Here is a 20,243-nt window from a genome sequence, read left to right on the forward strand (position 1 = left end):
CCGCCTTTGCACCCCTACAATCAACAAACAAACTCAAAATTACATCAAGAAATGGTATATGTATTTGCAAGTGCTTAATTGCCACTTGATGTGACAGTAAAAAATACTATTAAATTTTGAACAGATTAATCTGTATATGATATATACATGATAATTTTCACTGTTAATTACTTCTATTTTTATCACATAAATATTTTTTTAAATAAAAAAAATACAAAACCACCCTTTAAAAAACAATAATAAAGTTTTCAAGAGGTAGTTCAATCGGCTGGGACCACGTCTAATGAAGCAGAGGTCATTAGTTCGAATTCTCTTCCCCCTTTTGTACTAGCATAAAAAAAGAAAAAAAAAAAAAAAAAAACCAGTAATAAAGGAAGCAAAGTTTTGTCCCATATGGATAAATGAATGGGATGAGTATAATGACATTGGCACCAGTAGGCAGCAGCATCTTCTAAGTTGGATGGAGTGGAATTGCCTGTCACTCTGTGAGTGTGAGATGAGCTTGACTTAACTATTTGATTATTTATTGCATTAACTATCTTCATCATTTTAATTACAATATTATCAAAAGACAGAATTGGAAGGAAAAGCCGATAGTCGTTGGCATCTTTGTCGGTAACTAAATTGGACAAACCACGTTCACCTTCCTCCAATTGACTTCCAATTTCCAAAACGCATGGCTTTTGCCTTTTGCAAACAGCCGTTCTAAAGTGTTTACGCGTTGATTATGAATATATATGATGAGTTGATTTTTTTAGTCGCATTATTATGGGGCATTAGTAAGCCGCCCATTTCTGCTTCTCTATCTTCATTCCCTACCTCTCCTGGTATCCTATATTCGTATGTTTATTTCCGGAGTGTGCGAATATGATTGGATAAGCTCTCAACTGCCCGCTTTGAGCCTTTTCTTGCTCGGTCGCTAAGGAGTTTAAGAAGTAATAATATAAAGAGGACTATAGTCTTCTTAGAGTCCTTCACAATGTGACGTGACTTTTAAAATTACTATTAAATTTGAGATTTTTATTATTGAATTTTCATCTATTGATGATTTTAAATACCACATCATATTTGAAAGCACTCTAGTGGTCTTTATATCATTACTCGTTGCTGAGCTTATAGTTATTTTAGTTAATAAGTTTTATTTTATTTTAATACAAACTTTAGCAAATTATATATTTCATTATCTACTTTTTAAAAATATTATTTTTCAACACTTTTTTAAAAAAATATTATTTTTCCTACCTCTTTCTAACGTTGGGTTCTCTGAAATCACAGTCTAACGCACAAGCATGCCACCCAACACTTTTTCATTTTTCTAATATTCTCATACTTTTTATTACTATTCAAATAAAAAAATCACTACAAAATAAAAAAAAAAAATTCATTTTTTCATACCAAACATTCTTACTTTTTTCACTTAAAAAAAAAAAAAAAATTCTTACTTTTTTATATATATTTTTTAATTTTTTTATCACATCAATCAATTTTTGCTACAGTATCGAACCGAAACCAAAACGAAATCATTTACCAAACAAACCCTAACTACCCACTCACACGGTCACGCCTTTCCCGATAATGGAATCACCTCCTTGGGAGAATCATCTCCTTATGGAAATACTACACTCATACAACAATTAATACGATATATACAGAGAATCCCACTCAAATACCAAGATTGTATCGATACTAACTACATAATCCCCTTTATTGAGAGATCCATATAAATCTCAATGAGTAATGCTATAAGTCTTCCTAGAGTCCTCCTAGAATCACCCAAAATATGATGTAACTTTTAAAATCACCAATAGATTAAAAATCAATAAATTACATCTCAAATTCAACGGTAATTTTAAAAGCCACATCACATTTTGGATCACTCTAGGAGGATTCTAGGAAGACTTATAACATTACTCAATCCTAAGAGATTACGGACTTCGATATTTGATTGATATTCAATCTCCCTTATAGCACAGAGTTCTACAAGGAATTGATTACTGAAAACCCTATAAAAGGGAGACAATGCATGCAAAAGGGATTTGATTCTTCTCAAAACCTTTAGCTCATTAATATATTCTCAGTCCAAATATGAATGCTAATTTAAGCTCCTTTGACACTCTTGTTGTTTTGTAAGTACTTGTGAGAGAAAGAGAGAAAGCTCAAACCACTCAGGGAAGGAAAGACTAATTAGTGTTGGTCACCGCACGTCACACAAAATTTGGTGCCGTGTAGGGGTGGTGTATGGCCATCATGTGCATGAGGCCATATTATACGTGCCTAGCCAAAAAGAGCATTCCCAGCAGTTTCTTTGTCATTTTTTCTACATTTAAGGATCTAAACTATTTTTTGCTTCTCTATGTTAAAATACACCTCAATAGCTTCCCTTAATCATTTCCTATATCATTAAAATATTTGTTTTTTTAAAAAAAAATTATATTATATATATGAGAGGAGAGATAAGAGAGAATTGTGAGACATGATTCATGAAAGAAGAGAGGAGAGAGAATCATTTTTTTTTATTTATTTTAATAATCATAAGGATTGTAATAGTGAAACCCAAAACATTGGATTTCACTGTAGCAATCATAATGTTTAGGGTTCATTTAGGAAGACTGCTATGGGACATTTTTTGCAATTTTTTGGACATATTACCTAAACTTATGGAACAGACTCCCTATAAGGGAGTCTGCTGAGAATGCTCTTAGTCGCATACTTGTCATATATATATAATGCTTCTATTTTACAATTTTTTCGGTCCCCAAGGGACGCTCAATCGGCAGTGAACCATGCCTCATGTAGTGGAGGTCACTAGTTCGAATCTCATTTTCCCTTTCACTTGTGTGGATATGTCCAAAAAAGAAGAAGAAGAAAAATACAATTTCTTCGATTCAAATATGATATATGCTTTGTTAAATTCTTAAGAATGTCATCGTTCCAATCAGTTTCCAGATCTGAAACATATTTCGACAAATCATGTCTCTAGCCACTGCCTAGTCTATTTGAACTTTCTCAACTAGACATCGATTTTCTTGTTTTCTAATCTCCGCGACAAGCATATTCTCAAACACAATCTACCTCACTGTTTCTACCATCAGTGCCAATTTTTTCATATGTTTGATAATTTTTCTGTCATCGATCAGTTATTTGCTCACATAAACAAACTAGATAGAAAATGAAAGATAGATCGAAGATTTCTACTCTAAAGGTTTCATATAAGCACAACCGTAGAAAACAACAAAATTAAATGAAATGAAAAACACACACACACACACTTTACCTGTTGATCACTACAAAAAACAAATCTAGAGAGAAGACAAACATAAGCAAATCTAGAAAGAAGACAAATAGAAACCGCTATAGAACCCGAGTATCACCTTCAGGGAAGGAGGGAAGAAACGAAAGTTTATTTCCTTATTTTATAATGGTTCTTTGGCGGCTAGGGTTTATTCTAGTTTGAATATGTTTTTAGATCATGATATCATATACCTGAATGCATCTAGACGCCAAAGTTAAAGACATTCACATTACTTGTGAGCTTCTTATATAATTATAAATGATTTATTTTATGAATTTTCAAACCCCAAAACCAACCAACACAAAAATAAAAGATTTTCAATGGGTCGCATCATTTGATTACTCTCTAATTAGATTCAAATATTGATAATCTAATTAGAAAAAAAACAAATTAGATTCATATATTGATAATAAAATCAAGCGACCGAAAGCGATTGGGAAGGTTGTGGTCAAACGACTCGTTATAGTTATATTTAGTTATTATAAGTTATTTTGTTTCTCCAACAAAATAATTAAAGTAAAATTTGCATTACATATGAATATTCATTGTAGCACATAAGAGAATATAATATTTTCTCCTCCTCCCTTCCTCTCCCTCGATGCTCCCTTCTCTCTCACAAGAATTGGCCATCTGCATTAATACACCATAGATCAATAGTTTTCTAAATGAACACCTTTCGTTGCCTTCAAACTAACATAGATAAAATAAATTGATAATACATTTTTTCAATAATTTTATAATACATTTTCCATTGTACACATGCATTGTTAAGAGTTGCAAAGCAGTATTTTAAACACACAAAAAAATATAAAAAAAAATAAAAATTAGTGGATTATAAATATTTCGTGACGACCATTTCATTTAATGGGTTATTCTATTTAATAATAAATTATGTAACAGTGACTTTATACAAATATTTTTTTATTAAAATACACCAAACACTATATTTAATAAAAAAAATTAAACATTTCAAAATTTTACACTCTCCTGTAATTTCTACATGCATGTACAAATCAATGTATGTAAATAAGAGAATTATATAATTGTCAGAGTGGTGGGACATAGACAAGGTTAGAGGACACCAATGATGATAAAGTTGTCTTCAGTGGAGTTGATTATATATATATATATATATATATATATATATATATATATATGTGTGTAAGAGAGAAATGCTTTAGCGTAAGAAAAATACTATTTTTAGTTTATAAAAATCCTAGGTGGTAAAAGGGTCTATCCGTAGTTGCTGTGGCTCCACCTACTGATGGGCTTGTAGTCTCTTGCTACCTAAAACTTTTATGGGCTAAAAATAGTCTTTTTATTACACTATAGCTATATATATATATATATATATATATATGACAAAGTTTTCTTCCAAACTTTGTCCATATAGGATAAAATTTGTAGAAAATTTCTCCGACTTGGTTTGGAGGGAACCTGTCTGGATATATATATATATATATATATATATATTTTAAAAGGATGGAATCAAATATGTAAATTAATTTTGAAAAAAACAAAAGTAGATACTCCTCTTATATATTTAAATCATTAAAAAATATATTATGATAAAAGAACAAAACAAAATAAGATTAAAAAAGTAGAAGAAAATTCGTCTTTTAACACGCCTCTAGAGGTACTCTGTATCTGGCCTCTAGAATGGGCTATGTTCATTTTCAGATTTTCTGAGCAAATTCATGAGATCATTGCGTCCTTCATGATGTTGATTTATCTAGTACATCTCTGATTTTTTTTTTGGTTGTCTTTATTTGTTTATAGACAAACGGTATCTTTGAATTCAAAATAAAGAAGATTCATGGAAAGTCAGAAAGTGTAAGAGCATTATTACAAACATAACAAGCCACCACACCTTTTCCCCAATTATAAGAATTAGATGGTGGTGGCATTGATTTGGGCACTTCCCTTTTTTATAATTCAAGCTTTTTTGTTTTTTACCAAGAGACACAACTATCCCTACTTCAATTTTTTTGTCCAAGTCAATCTTGTAACAATATTAAAAAAGCACGTGATAAATTTTTTTTTACTCACATTTTTTTTTTAAAATTTCAAGGTTTTCATTAACTCTTGATCGAACATTACAACGTTCAGATATTATAATATCATGAAAAAAATAAAGGATATTCTTTTATTCAAATTTCCTTCCTAACATGATGAAGAGTTGCTTTTGTCGGATGATGTGCTACCATATTAGCTCCCCTTTTGGTGTGCATCATCACTTGCCAAGATTGGAGGCTATGCAATATATTCTTCGCATCATCAATCAAATGTTCATACCTACATCAAAATGGTCTTCCTTTCGTATCTCCACACACAATTTTTTAAAGCGTCTCCCTTTAAATTGACATTAACAAGGCTTAAATCTTTGCCAAGTCTCACAGTCTTCTGTGCCGCAGGCTCACAAGTGTCTCTGCAATTACCGGGTAAATGATATATTGCATATGGAAACCCAATTTTTTAAGTTGCCGGGAAAATAGTTGCCTCTTAACAACTACAAATTAGATCTAGAACTCGATCAACATAATAGAACATAATAATAAAAACACACAAAGAGTGTAATTAATAAGCATTCAAAATTATCTTTAAAAAGATGGCAATGCATGCATCAATTTCTCAAAAGATGTTTGTGCTTGGTCAAATTAGGTATACCATTGCCCTAATTCCCTCTCTCATTGAAGGATAATTCTGGCATTCAAAATTCAAAATCTGTCAATGAACAATTATATGGGTGCCCAAATAGCTTTCCTAATATATTATTGTAATTGTAAAGAAATAGAAAAGCAAAAATATTAAAAAAAATAAAAATTGGTATCAAAAGAAAAAAGGTGTCTAGGTGCATCTCCCCTCAGATGATGGAACCACATTTTCTCTCTCCACTTCCTATAAAATCCACTTCCAAAAGTTCTAAACTCCAAAAAACTCCATCTCATTACTCCAACATAGTCCAATTTTTTAAAATTTCATAAAAGCACCAAATTACCCTTCCCCACCCAATTCCACTAAAACTCCATTATTCTTAATTTTATTGTAATCTCCAAATAAACAAAAACTTGCAGTGCTTGAAACAGAGCCAGTTGTTGGTCTCCACCTCCAATGGCTTCCATGGCTGCTCTCTTCACCAAAACCCCGTATCCTCCTCTCTCCCACCACAAAATACCGAATACCCATTTCGCCCCTGCCCTGAAAGTCTCCATATCTCTTTCCTCCGGCAGAAAAGCCCACCGGAGGCTCCGAGTTTCGTCCGGTTTGATCGAACCGGACGGCGGGAAGCTCGTGGAGCTTCTCGTTGACGAGCCTCTGAGAGATGTGAAGAAGAGGGAGGCCTTGTCTCTGCCTAGAGTCGGGCTCTCTCGGATTGATCTCCAATGGGTCCACGTTTTGAGCGAAGGCTGGGCAAGCCCGCTCCGTGGATTCATGAGAGAGAATGAGTTCCTCCAAACGCTTCATTTTAACGCGCTCCGGCTCGAGGACGGGTCGGCCGTGAACATGTCGGTGCCGATCGTTTTGGCCATCGACGACTCGCAGAAGCACCGGATCGGCAGGTCCACAAAGGTTGCTCTGTTTGACTCGGACGACAACCCGGTCGCTATTCTCAAAGAGTAAAGACAATGTTTCCTCTTTTTTATTTCTTTTATTTCAGTTTCGTTTTCGTTAGTATGTTTTAAGATGAAATATGGGGGCTTGTCAATTGTGTCGAAATGGGTTGTTGATATTTTGATTGATTGTGTTGGTTTTTTCTTGATCGTATGATTCGCTGTGAATTTTGTTAGTATCCTTTGGATGTTAATTTTGAGTTAGAGAACAATGATTTTGGTTCTAGTCATTTATGGAGGTGTGCTCTTTCTTGAAGTATAGTTGTTCGTTTAATTTTTGATTTCTTTTGGGTATAAGATGTGACCCCACTCATTGTTGAAGCTTAAAATCTATTGACTTTCATTTTTTTTCCTGATAAAGCTTTGATTATTTATTTGAAGAAAATAAGGAAATAAAAGCAAGAAGTAAGAGAGAGAATAATTATAGACTTGTATCATGATTATCATCTCTATCTATGCTTTTGTGTCTGGTCCAAAATGAGTTATGCTATAGAGTACACTTTTATTCTACTACCATTCCACTCTTCTGACACTTTTGGTTTTTTTGCTTTAAAGAAGAGTTGAATGACCCTTCCACGTCAGAGATAGTGGTGAAATAAAAGTGTGATTTTTAGCATTACTCGTTCAAAATTGCTGTCATTTTTTGGTGGTGTTATGATAATGTTGATTGTTCTTCCAATCACCCTCCCCACCTTATTTTGGATGAATATATTGGTGTACTGAAAGACAGTATCTTGTGTTGATATCTCATTTCATCATTAATTAAGTTGATCAGATCATTTCATTATTAATCAATTTCAGACTGGAAAATTATATTAATAGTTATTTTCTTTAGTGTCCTGTAGTCCAAATTTTTTTTTTTTGGATGACGTAGGATTACTTTACTCAGATTAATTGCACGTCACAAACGCATACGACGTAGTCCAAAACTTATTTCCTCTGCAAACGCATACGACGTAGTCCAAAACTTATACGAGGAAATATTATGAAAATTGGATTTGATCCTATCTCTGTTGGCTTCTATTCCCTTTCGAAGGTCCCACGTGACTACATATGAAGAAAGAAAGTGAATTACAATGAGTACTATAGTCAAATTAGAAAGTTCAATAGTGAATTACTATGAGAAATATAGTCAAACTAGAAAATTTCAACGATGCATCTAGGCAGGAAAGCGTCTTTGTTCCAACACCTGTCAACTGAACGTTTATACATATCAAGCAAGAACCACTTCAAGAAATATAATCAAATTAGAAAGTTTTCTCAGTTTGGTTACTTAGTAATTGCTCCTAAGGTTTCTTCCCCAAGATGAGTGATTTGATATGTTTAGCTATTTGAGAATCTTGTTAAGCAGGTATAGGGAGCCTTAATTGTCAGGATTAGGATCATTTCCAGTTCAATAGAAAATCTAGTTAGTTATAATGGAAGAGTATTTTTGTCCTCTTAAAAAGTGAAAAGACAAAAATATCGTTTAAGTATAATTAACTGGATATTCTCCAGTTCAATTGAACTGGAGACGATCCTGTTCCCAATTGTCACTACTTATTTTGGAATATTGAGTAGATATGACTATGTGGCCCGAGATACTGACACAAGCAATTACATAAAGTTACTTCCTTATCCAACAAAACATATATAAATTGATAGATTACAGTGTCAGTTTATTCTAGTCAATGAGTTGCCATTTCTAATACTTACTTGATTTACTTGTTGGGTTTTATCAGTATTGAGATCTACAAGCACCCTAAAGAAGAACGAATTGCCAGAACTTGGGGAACTACTGCCCCTGGCCTACCTTACGTTGATGAAGCTATAACCCATGCTGGGAACTGGCTGATCGGAGGTGACTTAGAGGTTATAGAACCAATCAAGTACTATGATGGCCTTGATCGTTTCCGATTGTCTCCTGCAGAGCTCCGTGAGGAGTTCACAAAGCGGAATGCAGATGCAGTGTTTGCATTCCAGCTTCGAAATCCAGTGCACAATGGCCATGCTTTGCTGATGACTGATACTCGTCGTCGACTTCTTGAGATGGGCTACAAGAACCCTATCCTCTTGCTTCATCCATTGGGAGGCTATACAAAAGCAGATGATGTTCCACTTAGTTGGCGAATGAAGCAGCATGAGAAGGTATTGTACTCATAACTTTAACTTCCATGAGCATGCAACTACTTAGAGCACTCGCAATGGATTATGCATCCCTTCTATTTAGCTAAACTAGGTAATCAATTCCTTAAAAAGTCCCTCCAACGGATTAGCCATCCAAAAATGCAAAATAGATTTTTGGGTCCATTTGTGCGGAGTACCCGCCACATGTGGTGGATACTGTGCACATATCCATCTTTATTTACTCTTTGTTTAATACAAACCCATCTTTAATATTTTCTTGTTTATCTTTTCACGTCACACGAGGGTTTTCTTCCTTTTACGACTTTTTCCTCACCTTCATCTTCTTCCTCTCCTCTGTTTCTTCATCTCTCTTTAGAATTTTCTTCCTCACGCCACATATGGCCGGATCATAGGTTTGCAAATAGTTTGCTCATATTCTTCCCCTTCATCTTCTCTTCTCCTCTGTTTCTTTATCTCTTTCTTTAATAATTTATTTCTCACTCCACATATGGCCTAATCATGGGCTTGATGACAGTTCGCACAAAGGGGTTTTCATTGATGGCTTGATTTTGAGTTTGAGCAATTGAAAAGCATTCGAAAAATGAGAAAAGGGGTTGATTTGGTTTGAGAATGGGCTGTGACGATTGGTGTTTTGCTTTGGCAGATGGGGTTTTGTTTGGTATTTTTGGTAGAGATGAGTTTTTAATAAAAATGAATAAATAATGCTAAAAATGATTATTTTAATAAAATAGATAAGGATTTTACATAAGCGGATGGAAGGATGTTTTGTAAAATGGTTATCTAAGTTAACAAAAGTGAGTTTTAGTTAGCCATTTTACATAAAATTATACATAAATCATTGTGAATGCTCTTAGAATTGCTGTTTTTCCAGTGAATCTACGTTAGAAGTTAGAAGTGGACATGCAAGGACTAGAATTGTGTTTGTTTCCGAAAGTTTTCATACAATGGATGAAACTTATGTATTAAAGAACTTCACCCTAAACATACTTGGCACCAAAAATTATTGATAGCGAGGAAGACATCGTTGCTTTTCTTATGGGGGTAGTTTATTGAGAATTTGTGTCCGTTTGGTTCAGCGGTGGGAAAAATCGCAATCACAAAACACAGTTAATGAAAATGTGATTTTTAAAAACGCAGTCAAGTGATTGGTAAAATATGTAAGAGTGTTGTTTAAAAATGTATTCCCTTTCTGCTGCTTAAAAATGTGGATATTTTCACGTTTTCAAAATGCCATTTTTTTCAAATGCATGTGCGCTCTCAAACGGGGCACTTTCCTCAATTTTGCTTAAAAACACGCATTTGGCTTGTGAAATCGCGGGCAGCACTTTTACCATTCCCAATTGATTCATATACTATTTCCTAGCCTCTGACAGCACTGATTTAGTCTGATATTATGGAACATTTCTCAGGTGCTTGAGGCTGGTGTCCTTGATCCCGAGACGACCGTGGTTTCTATATTCCCGTCACCCATGCACTATGCTGGCCCAACTGAGGTTCAGTGGCATGCAAAGGCTAGGATTAATGCAGGGGCTAACTTTTACATTGTTGGTCGGGATCCAGCTGGCATGAGCCATCCTGTTGAGAACAGAGATCTGTATGATGCTGACCATGGAAAGCAAGTATTGAGCATGGCGCCTGGATTGGAACGGCTAAACATTCTCCCTTTCAAGGTATGTAAATCATTGGGCTGCCTGCCATAAATACCCATTTATATTGCACTTGGGAATCCTTTGGTTACAATTAGTTGAGTTCCATTGCAGGTTGCTGCATATGACAGAACTCAGGGTAAAATGGCATTTTTTGATCCCTCAAGACCTCAGGATTTCCTCTTCATATCGGGTACCAAGGTAAATTTCCTTTCTACTTTCTATAAATGCTGCCTACATACTCTGTTCAATGTTCATGGTCATTGAAGTGAAGAGTGTGTGAATGAAAGGAAGTATTTTGTATATCCATCACATCTCTTAAAAGCTGGCAATACAATTTGCAGATGCGGATGCTTGCAAAGAACAAAGAGAACCCTCCTGATGGATTCATGTGCCGTGGTGGTTGGGAAGTGCTGGTTGATTACTATGACAGTGTGGTTCCGGCGAGCAATGGCAAAGTCCCTGAAGCTGTTCCAGCTTAGATGGATTTTGTTGTATCAAAATGTATGGCTTTCTAATTGGGAGAAACAGTAAAATCCTATTTACTCTCCATGTGTGCTACTGACAACCTTCGAAACTCTGTTCAGATCTTTAATAAAACCCATGTGAGGCACTGATACAGAGACGAAATTTGCCTCCATCTGTAATTACAGCGCCCGTTCTTTGCATGTTGCACTGCTGCATTTGTGCATGGGGGCGCATTGTATTATATATTGATTGTGCTTTGAAACATTGTCGGAAGAACTTTGTCTTAAGAGGAATCAACATCATCGTCTGCCTTTACAGAAGAGGACACACAAAATCAGTCAGCTTACAGAACCGGAAATTTTCAAAAAGCTCTTTTAAGTGTTGGCGAGGAGCAATCACACAAGTAAATAGAACCGGAAATTCTTTTTTCCATCTTCTCTGCTATTTCTCAATATAAATTGGACTTCTCTAGATTGCTTTGTTTAGTTTGTGGTTGATCCAAACAAATCTGGTTAGAACAGGCAATTTCTTTGTTGGGTGGGTTGTTAACGATCGGGATTGGCTGCAATTTGTTGGCCGAAATGAAATGTTGCCTAAGAATTGTTCTGGAATTGAATGAAGTTTTATAAGTTTTCGTTCTTTAGTACTTTTTTCTCAACGACAAGTAATCTCTTTTACAAACTTGAAATACCTATTCCCGACAGTGACAAGCCCCAGTTTTAGGACAAAACAAACAAATAACCTAGGTTTTGTCCAACAACAGTTGGAGCTTTCAGAAACTCTTGCAATTGGTAATACCTTCCTCAAGTCTCAAGCATTAAAGTGATATTATCCCTGACTTTGCAAATAAAGTACACATCAAACATCTTTTTGGTGAAGGGGGATTGTTAAAGAGAATCGGATTGAGTTCTCCTTCGATTGGGGGAGAAAATAGAGATTATCTAATTATTAATCGTGGCTTTTTTATTTATAAAAAAAAAAAATTAATTGTGGCCCTTCATTTTAAATTCAATGGCCTATAAAATGTCAGCTGCTTTTATATAACCGATGCAATAAATGCTAGCTTTTGTTTTACTTATATAGATTATTGGAATTAAAATGAAGTGTTGCAAAAATAAATAAATAAATAAAGAAAGGAAAGAAAAGAAACAGACCAATACTTTACATTTCGTTGAAAATCTTTGGGTGATGGGGGAGGCCCCCACGGCCACCGTCGTTCCGTCCATGAACAGGTGGATTCAGGGGTACATTGTTGCTGGAGTTGGGAGCGTTTCATTCTCTGTGGCTCTTTGGGTAAGCACAATAATGGTTAATTAGCTGCTTTGTTTATCTAGACTCTAGAGGTTGATCCCGCATGAACATGGTCCATGAAAAACAACCTTAGTTAAGCTGCAGAATTGCACGTTATGTGTTTGACAAAATAGCGTATTAAACATTTCTGTATTATCAGCATAGGCTTTAAGTTATAATTTTCATTCGTCTTTGAATTTTTCTTTTCTCTCATTTGATTGGCAGTTATTTATTTATTTTTGAATATATTGCATAAATTGAAGCTCATGCTAATATGTTTGGACTCAAATTACACTTTCCTCTTTAAATAACAGATTAGAATGTGAGATACTAAGTTCAATTTCTAAAGTAATGTGTGTAACTGACAAATGAAAAGAAAAAGGAAGAACTGAATGCCACACTAAGACTGCATATTGTGCCATAAGGCTTTGGTGATAAGTCTTTACATGTATACTTCAAACTAATGGCTTAGATTAGTTTCTTTGCACATATATAGTTGTTAGTCTTCCCAAATATAAGTTTTGTTTGATAGTTTCCCTTGGCTTTCTGTTAGTAAAAGGTGATAAGAGTTGTTCAAGATTCTAACTTCAAGTTGCATTCAGGCAGACATTCACAAAAGATATTATTGAAACTATCCTCGATGTATGATTAAAAAAACAAGTGAAAAGAATTGTATTATTGAAAATCTGACATCAATACTTACATATCTGATAAGCTATACAATGAAAGAACTAAAAAATTATAATAATGATAAGCTACACAATGAAAGTATTAAAGAATTGTAATAACATCCTAGATACTAGAACTGAGCGAGTTAACAATAAGAAGCATTGAAGAAAAGCTCATGGCAGACCCATGATCATTTCTAATACATCTTTAAGTAGCTAAGAAATGGTCTCTGTGGAACAGGTATCCACTTGACAATCCAACTGATTGGCCAAGATAGTGCTGCCATTCCAATGCATGCACCCCATTGAACCCAATTCAACCTTTCTGTATCTGCAAACTTCTTTAAAAACTCTACCATGACCACCTGAAGAACAATGGTTATCATAATGATCCCCAAAAACAATCTATTTCTGTGTATCCCTTTGAAGACGTTCTTCTTCTCGAGCTTCCTTGCATTGAATTCGTTGAAGACTTGGCAAAGAACAAAAGTATTAAAGATTAAGGTGTCATTTACCTTCTCAGTCACACCAAATATTGATTCACCTTTGAACTGCAAGGTCAAGAGGACGATTATTTGATATGAAGCTTGAGCTAACAGGTTTCTCCACATAATGTTGGTGATAAGTGGTGCAGTCCGACCCACAGGTGGTTTATCCATGAGCTCCTTGGTGGGTTGCTCAGTCGCAAGAGCTAGAGCACCCAACGTATCCATAATCAAGTTCACCCACAATAATTGCACTGCTGTTAAAGGGACTTCACCAGCTGAAACTGCTGCCACAAAGTTGATCACAAGAGCAGCAACATTTACGGTAAGTTGAAATTGGATGAACTTCTGGATATTGTTATAGACACATCTTCCCCACTTCAGAACTGTGGCCACAGAAGCAAAATTATCATCCAAAATGACAATGTCTGAGCTTTCCTTGGCCACCTCGGTGCCTTGAATCCCCATTGAAAGTCCTATATCAGCTTCTTTTAGTGCCGGTGCATCATTTGTGCCATCGCCAGTAACTGCAACCACATGGCCTTTTTGTTTCAAGCACTCTACCATAAGAAGTTTGTCAAAGGGAGAAGACCTTGCCATCACACAAATTTTCTCAACTTTCTCCAATCTCTCTTCTGGCGTGTAGTTTCTGAATTCCACGCCTTCCACTACTGCTCCACTGACCATGTCGTCACCAGGCCTGAGTATCCCACATTCGGTGGCTATAGCTTTTGCAGTGAAAACATTGTCTCCTGTGATCATTTTAATGTTCACACCGGCATATTGGCAATCTTCCACAGCTTTCTTCACCCCTGGACGACATGGGTCCTTAAGTCCCACAAGTCCTAATAGGGTCAAACCATCTTCTTCTAGCCTTTTATTTTCTTGATCTTCTTCTGAAACCTGCTTATGTGCAAATGCAATGCATCGGAGGCTGCTAGCTGCCATACCTTGAATAATTTGCTCAAATTTGATCTTTTCAGCATCATCAAGATCTTTTACAATTCCAGAAGCATCATTGTAACTTGAGCACATCTTCAATATCATCTCTGCTGCACCTTTCCAGTGTACATGGATTGTGTTGTCTACCTTTCTCCTTATAAGGACTCCACTTCGTTTCTTCTGGGAATTGAATGCTTCAACATAAAGAATCATACTACTTTGCATCAATTGCTCCATTTCCATGTTTAGGTCCTGAACAGCCCATGAAAGAATTGCTTTTTCAGTTGGACTACCTGAGAACTCAATTTCAGATCCTGAATTAGGCTTGTAAACACTACCAGTTGTGTTTAAAGCAACTCCTTCTTGGACCAATTCGAGAACATATGGAGCAATTGATGAGTAAGAACCTGCTGCAAAAGTTTCTTTCCCTAGCCAAAACTTTGTCACCTTCATTTGATTGAGGGTGAGAGTGCCTGTTTTATCAGTACAAATGGTGGTGGCAGAGCCCATGGTCTCACAGGCAGAGAGCTTCCGCACCATTGCTTGATCAGCCATCATTTTCTTCATGGAATAAGCAAGTGTCAGCGTGACGGCCAATGGTAAACCTTCTGGAATTGCAACCACAACTATAGTAACAGCAGCAGCTACAATTCCCACCACAGCGTTCACTATGTTGTCAACCTTGGTCTTGCTGCCAATGAACTCTTTATTTCCATTATCATCTGTTGTATTTCCTGTGAAGTAGCGAACCAACAAGACTACGAGTACTAGGAAAGCGACTAGCAAACCAACTTTACCTATTGATGAGGTTAACTTGTTGAGGCGAGCTTGTAAAGGTGTTTGTTCGCTAGTGTCACGGCTGATTGAGCTCATCATCTCGCCCCAGGTTGTGTTCATGCCAACCGTTGTGACAAGCATCCGAGCATAGCCATCGACCACCTTAGTACCAGAAACCAAAAATGGATGACTGGAATTCACTTCTACATGGTCACTCTCCCCTGTCATGCTGGATTCATCCACTTGCAAGGAGTGCCCATCAAAGAATAGCCCGTCGGCTGGAACTTGATCTCCAATCTTTAAGCAAACGATGTCTCCAACCACAATTTCAAACACCGAAATCTGTTGACGCCTTCCAGCTCTCACAACATCAACTTGGATATTGTTGCTGACTTTGGATAACTTGTCAAATTGTCGGTTTTGCCTAAAGTTGCTTATGGCAGAAACAGCAATGACAAGAAATATAGCAACAAATATGCTTCCACCATCATACCAACCTTCTTTGATTCCTTGCTCTTTAATACCAAACACAAGAGAAAGTGTTGCACAGCCTAAAAGGATGAAAATGGTAAGATCCTTGAAGGCCTCCACTATGAAATGGAAAAAGCTATTTGTAGGTGGTTTTTTGTATGTGTTGGAGCCAAAAGCCTCGTGTCGGCGAGCAATATCTTCCAAATCACCTTGAATACCAAATTCAACATTGGCTTCAAGGCTGGATGCTACTCCAACAACCCCCCCAATTTTTTTTAAGCTGTCAACATTTTTCTCCTTCACAAGTTGAATGAGAGTATTTTGATCAATTTTGAACCTTGTGTCAGGTTTGAGATCGACAATGGTGAAAGATGGAAGGCGTGAAACCTTAAAAGATTTCTTTTCGGGTGGAGAGACATTGAAAAAGGAGAGTAGAGTTTTAGAACAATAGATGGTGAGAAAAGCAGAGTGCCATCTCTTCTTGGGTTGGCTAAGGGTGTTTGGTGCATGAAGTAAATACTCAATGCACTCCAAGTTTGCTAGGACAATGCTGCCCATTGGTTTGGAAAGCACAAGATGGGAAGGGGAGTAAAAGAATTGAAGCAGATCACTTTAAAGATGGTTCAGGGGAAGAAAAAAGTTGACTGTAAAGATGATTGGTAGGATATTGGAAAATAAAAGGCTGGGGCAAAGTAATGGATATATGGAGATATATTTGGAGCCAAATGGACAAAATAGTCGAGGACTTTGGATACAATGAACTTGTATTGTGTGTTGTGCATTTTATACATGGAACTTTAGTTTCATGCCGTTGCTTTGGAATTTCCTTGTGGCTTCTGCGTCGATACGTTAACCTTTTGCTTGGGACAATGCTATCCCATGGGCTCACAGTCCACTCAAATATCAGGCTTTCCGTTGGGCCACGCATACGGAATCCACTCGGTCCATCTTTCTTAATTTAATAATTTGGATGTCGATCGGACAAGCACGCGTTAAGAAAGACTAACAAAGTAACAATATTGAATACATACCCACCACCAAAAAAATAAATAAATTAATTAATTTAAATAAAGAGACAAGATCTGGAAAGGAACTTTCAATTTTTAATTTTTTTTTTTTTTTTTTTTAAAAAAGAGAAGCAACTTTCTCACCGATTGTCCGCCAAAGTGATAAGAAAATAAAAAAATTGAAGGAGAAATTTTACAAAACTCTAATGAACTTTTACTTGTTTTGACACTACGTCCTAAAGTTTAAAAACTCTCAATAAAGGGTATTAAAGTATCAATTTCTTTCAGTTTTCTGATTCCATTATGATTTTCCATTAAATATTGTCAAAATTTCTAAAATATTCATATTTTTTATTATAAAAAAATAAAAATTTATTACAAAGATGTTTTTTTTAAATAAAAATAAATAAATGCATGAATCTTTGCAATTTTTTATTTTATTTTTATAATAAAAAATAATGGTATTTTAAAAATTTTGACAAGATTTAATAGAAGAAAGTAATTGAAAGAAACTGAAAGTTTAATTAATTGAAATTTTTTGGAACTTTAGAGGTATTTTCAAAAGGCGATGAAGGAGCTTTGTGAAGAATTATTCCTGCTATGCAAGTCTCTGGGGAAAAATATTGCCAGAGTCAATACATGAGGTTCCGGCAAATCGGATGAACATTAGAAGTTCAACTTCCAAACACCAAGAGCGTTTCCGTCAACTTACAAGAAGGCAACAAATTCCAGACTTCCAGTCTCCATGAAAATCACATTGTGCAAGAAATAATAATGTAATTGCATGCCCCATATATTACTTCAAATTCTAATTTTCATTGCAAGTGTGTAAACCTTTGGATGAAAGTTGGCTTGATGACCATGCCGGTCTCCGATCTGACTTGATGACCATCATGATCGAACGCTGTGCGATGACTGTGATAGCTATTATAATCGGAGCATTATGTGAGTCTTCTAATTCAATCTCGTTTGAACTAGATGTAAATGTAATCACCCATGCAATCCAACCTTTTTGGAACTGGAATTATTGTGAAATATCCATGCTATTGTTTGGACGTCCTTCGAATATGCTTATGATCGAGACATTCTTCCTTACATGTACGATCGATGTTACAAGCGAGTTATTCTATTCTCACGTTGAACCAAGTTTTTGAACCTCTTCTTAGGATCGCCTTCAACTCTAAAAATTCAGACTTAAAGTTTTACACTGAATTTGCCAACAACATAAAAACTAATAAATTCCGTCTTTGAAAATTCTGTGACAAAACTTAACAAAATAGAATTCAATAAAAAAATTACAATGAATTACAAAATAATCCTATTAAACCCCTAAACTAATTGTCCGTTTGGGTTTGCGATTTTAAAAAGTGCGATTCAAAATAATGATTTTAAAATGTGCGATTTGAAAACGTGATTTTTAAAAGCACAGTTCAAGCATCTGGCAAAATCGCAGTTTGGCCTTTAGGTTGCGTTTGTGATTGCAATTTCGCAAGAATAATCTACGTTTTTAAAAGATATCGCAAAACGTAAATCTTTTGGCATTGCGATTTATAAAGCATTTAATTTAAAATAGGAAAAAAAAAAAGTGATTTCAATAAGCAAGATAAGGAGTGCTTATTTGAAAAAGTGCGAATTTAAACCAAAATCATGAATTCACATAACAAATATTTAATAAAAAATTACTTTTTAACATGTTTTACCAAACACATTTGTGATTTTAAAAAGTAGCGATTTCGAAAACGCTATTTTTAAAATCACACTTATTGAAACCGCAATTCCAAACGGGCCCTTAAAATTGTCTGTTTAAAAAAAGTACCTTCTTACGTGTGATTTGAAAATGCAAATTTTCTGCTTTTTTAAATCACAATTTTTAAAAAAGCGTAATGCCAAACAATTTATTTTTTGCGATTTGGTTTAAAATCACAATTTTTGTGGATAGAATAATTTCCAAACTTATGTTTGAAGAGACAAACGTTATCAGAATTGTTTTCATTTATTTTAGGGAGGACCTTGCAACGAGTAATGCTACAAGTTCCTTTTGAGTTCTTCCAAGAATGATGTGATCATTAAATTTACCATTGGATTTGTGCTTGATCATTATTGAATTTTGATCAAATTGTAACTTTAATAGCCACATCATTCTTGAAGGAATATAAGATAGACTTTTAAAATTATTCAATTGCTGCATTTCCTATGAAATCGACGCCTATTGCCAATATATGTACTTTACAAGTTAGTCAACTTGATACTTCCATTCATCAACCATTTGATGAAAACGTAACGGAATTTTTCCACGTATACAAAAAAACTATGCAAGACCAATAATAATGTTATCATGTGTAAAATATCGTCTTAGTTCCACCTAACAAAAAATAAGAACATTAATAAGAATTTCAGACTCCTTTTAACATGATTTTAAAAGGGGAAATTTCACTTGTCCCTTGATTTTTCAATGTTTTTATAATTACTTCTTTAAACTTTAAAAATTCTCAAAGTTGATTATCTAAGTTTAAAAAGTTTGCAATGTCATTCATACCATTAGAATTTTACGGAGGATGTGAAAATTTCCAAAATGCCCTTTTTTGTTATAAAAAAAGGAAATTGATATGCTCCACGGCAAAGCTTGGCTTGTAGGTCAAGTTTTTTATTATTTTTTTTAAAAAAAACTAATTTTAATTAGGGTAATTTTTGTATTTTTAAAAAACTTACAGGGAAATAAGGGGATATTTCACCCCTTTAACGTCTAATTTAACTCCAAATCCTAATGATAAGAATGACATTGCAATCTTCTTAAATTTGAATATTTGACGCCGACGCTGAAAGTTTTTAAAATTTAAGGAAACGATTATAAAAGTATTGAAAAATAAGTGAAAAAATAAAGTTTTTCCTTAAATTAAGATTAATGTTACTTTTCACATTCATTTCACACCAACTGATGGATCGTGTTTTAAGTGATTTTTTATTTTTTGTTTTGTTTTTGTAAGTAGTTGACAAATCATCGACCGGTGTGAAATAGACTAAATAAATCGGTGTGAAATATTGCTCTAAAATTATTTATAGTACTGTTTATCGGTTCCTTTCTTTTATTTATAAAAGAATATATAAAACAGCTACGCAACCGCGGGTTGACCACTGACAGCGAAGTGGTTGAGCAACAAATTAGTCGATAAAACGCGTGAAAGCCGGTAAAGTGAATAATGAGAAGAAAATGGCTACCCAATTCCCACGTTGAAGGAAATTCACCCTTCCCTTTCCTTCAGACGTGTTGCCGCGCGCTTCCAGTGGATCCACTTGTTCTCATCTTCTTTTACTTGCAATTTAGAATTGAAACTAAACGGAGGATTTGAAGGCTGGATTTCGAATGAATACCAGCTGTTTGTATTTAGTCCTCCTATATATATATATAAATAATTACAACGTGTTGGTTGAATAATGAACATTTGAAAATCTAAAAGATAA

General features: G+C 34.9%; 2 protein-coding genes across 2 annotated transcripts; one reads left to right on the forward strand and one right to left on the reverse strand.

Moving 5' to 3' along the window:
* Positions 1-6,218: 6,218 nt before the first annotated feature.
* On the forward strand, positions 6,219-11,408 carry APS1 (ATP sulfurylase 1). Its single transcript, XM_059589583.2, has 5 exons — positions 6,219-6,909; positions 8,625-9,030; positions 10,440-10,700; positions 10,791-10,877; positions 11,021-11,408. The coding sequence occupies exons 1-5, from the start codon at positions 6,404-6,406 to the stop codon at positions 11,156-11,158; spliced, it is 1,398 nt and encodes a 465-aa protein (XP_059445566.2). The 5' UTR covers positions 6,219-6,403; the 3' UTR covers positions 11,159-11,408.
* Positions 11,409-13,188: 1,780 nt separating this feature from the next.
* Positions 13,189-16,512, reverse strand: LOC132177315 (putative calcium-transporting ATPase 13, plasma membrane-type). Its single transcript, XM_059589582.2, has one exon. It carries the CDS (start codon positions 16,333-16,335, stop codon positions 13,300-13,302), a length of 3,036 nt encoding a protein of 1,011 aa, XP_059445565.2. The 5' UTR covers positions 16,336-16,512; the 3' UTR covers positions 13,189-13,299.
* Positions 16,513-20,243: the final 3,731 nt, after the last annotated feature.

The sequence above is a fragment of the Corylus avellana genome, chromosome 4 (assembly GCF_965113065.1).
Source record: "Corylus avellana chromosome 4, dhCorAvel1.hap1.2, whole genome shotgun sequence".
In the NCBI taxonomy this organism is placed as follows: domain Eukaryota; kingdom Viridiplantae; phylum Streptophyta; class Magnoliopsida; order Fagales; family Betulaceae; genus Corylus; species Corylus avellana.

What these genes read in the sequence shown, in the direction of transcription:
- LOC132177315 (XM_059589582.2), bottom strand. Translation starts at nt 16,335, where the DNA reads ATGGGCAGCATTGTCCTAGCAAACTTGGAGTGCATTGAGTATTTACTT.
- APS1 (XM_059589583.2), top strand. Translation starts at nt 6,404, where the DNA reads ATGGCTTCCATGGCTGCTCTCTTCACCAAAACCCCGTATCCTCCTCTC. An exon ending in CCGGTCGCTATTCTCAAAGA is followed by an intron (nt 6,910 to 8,624) that starts GTAAAGACAATG and finishes GGGTTTTATCAG; the next exon opens with TATTGAGATCTACAAGCACC. An exon ending in TCTTCATATCGGGTACCAAG is followed by an intron (nt 10,878 to 11,020) that starts GTAAATTTCCTT and finishes TACAATTTGCAG; the next exon opens with ATGCGGATGCTTGCAAAGAA.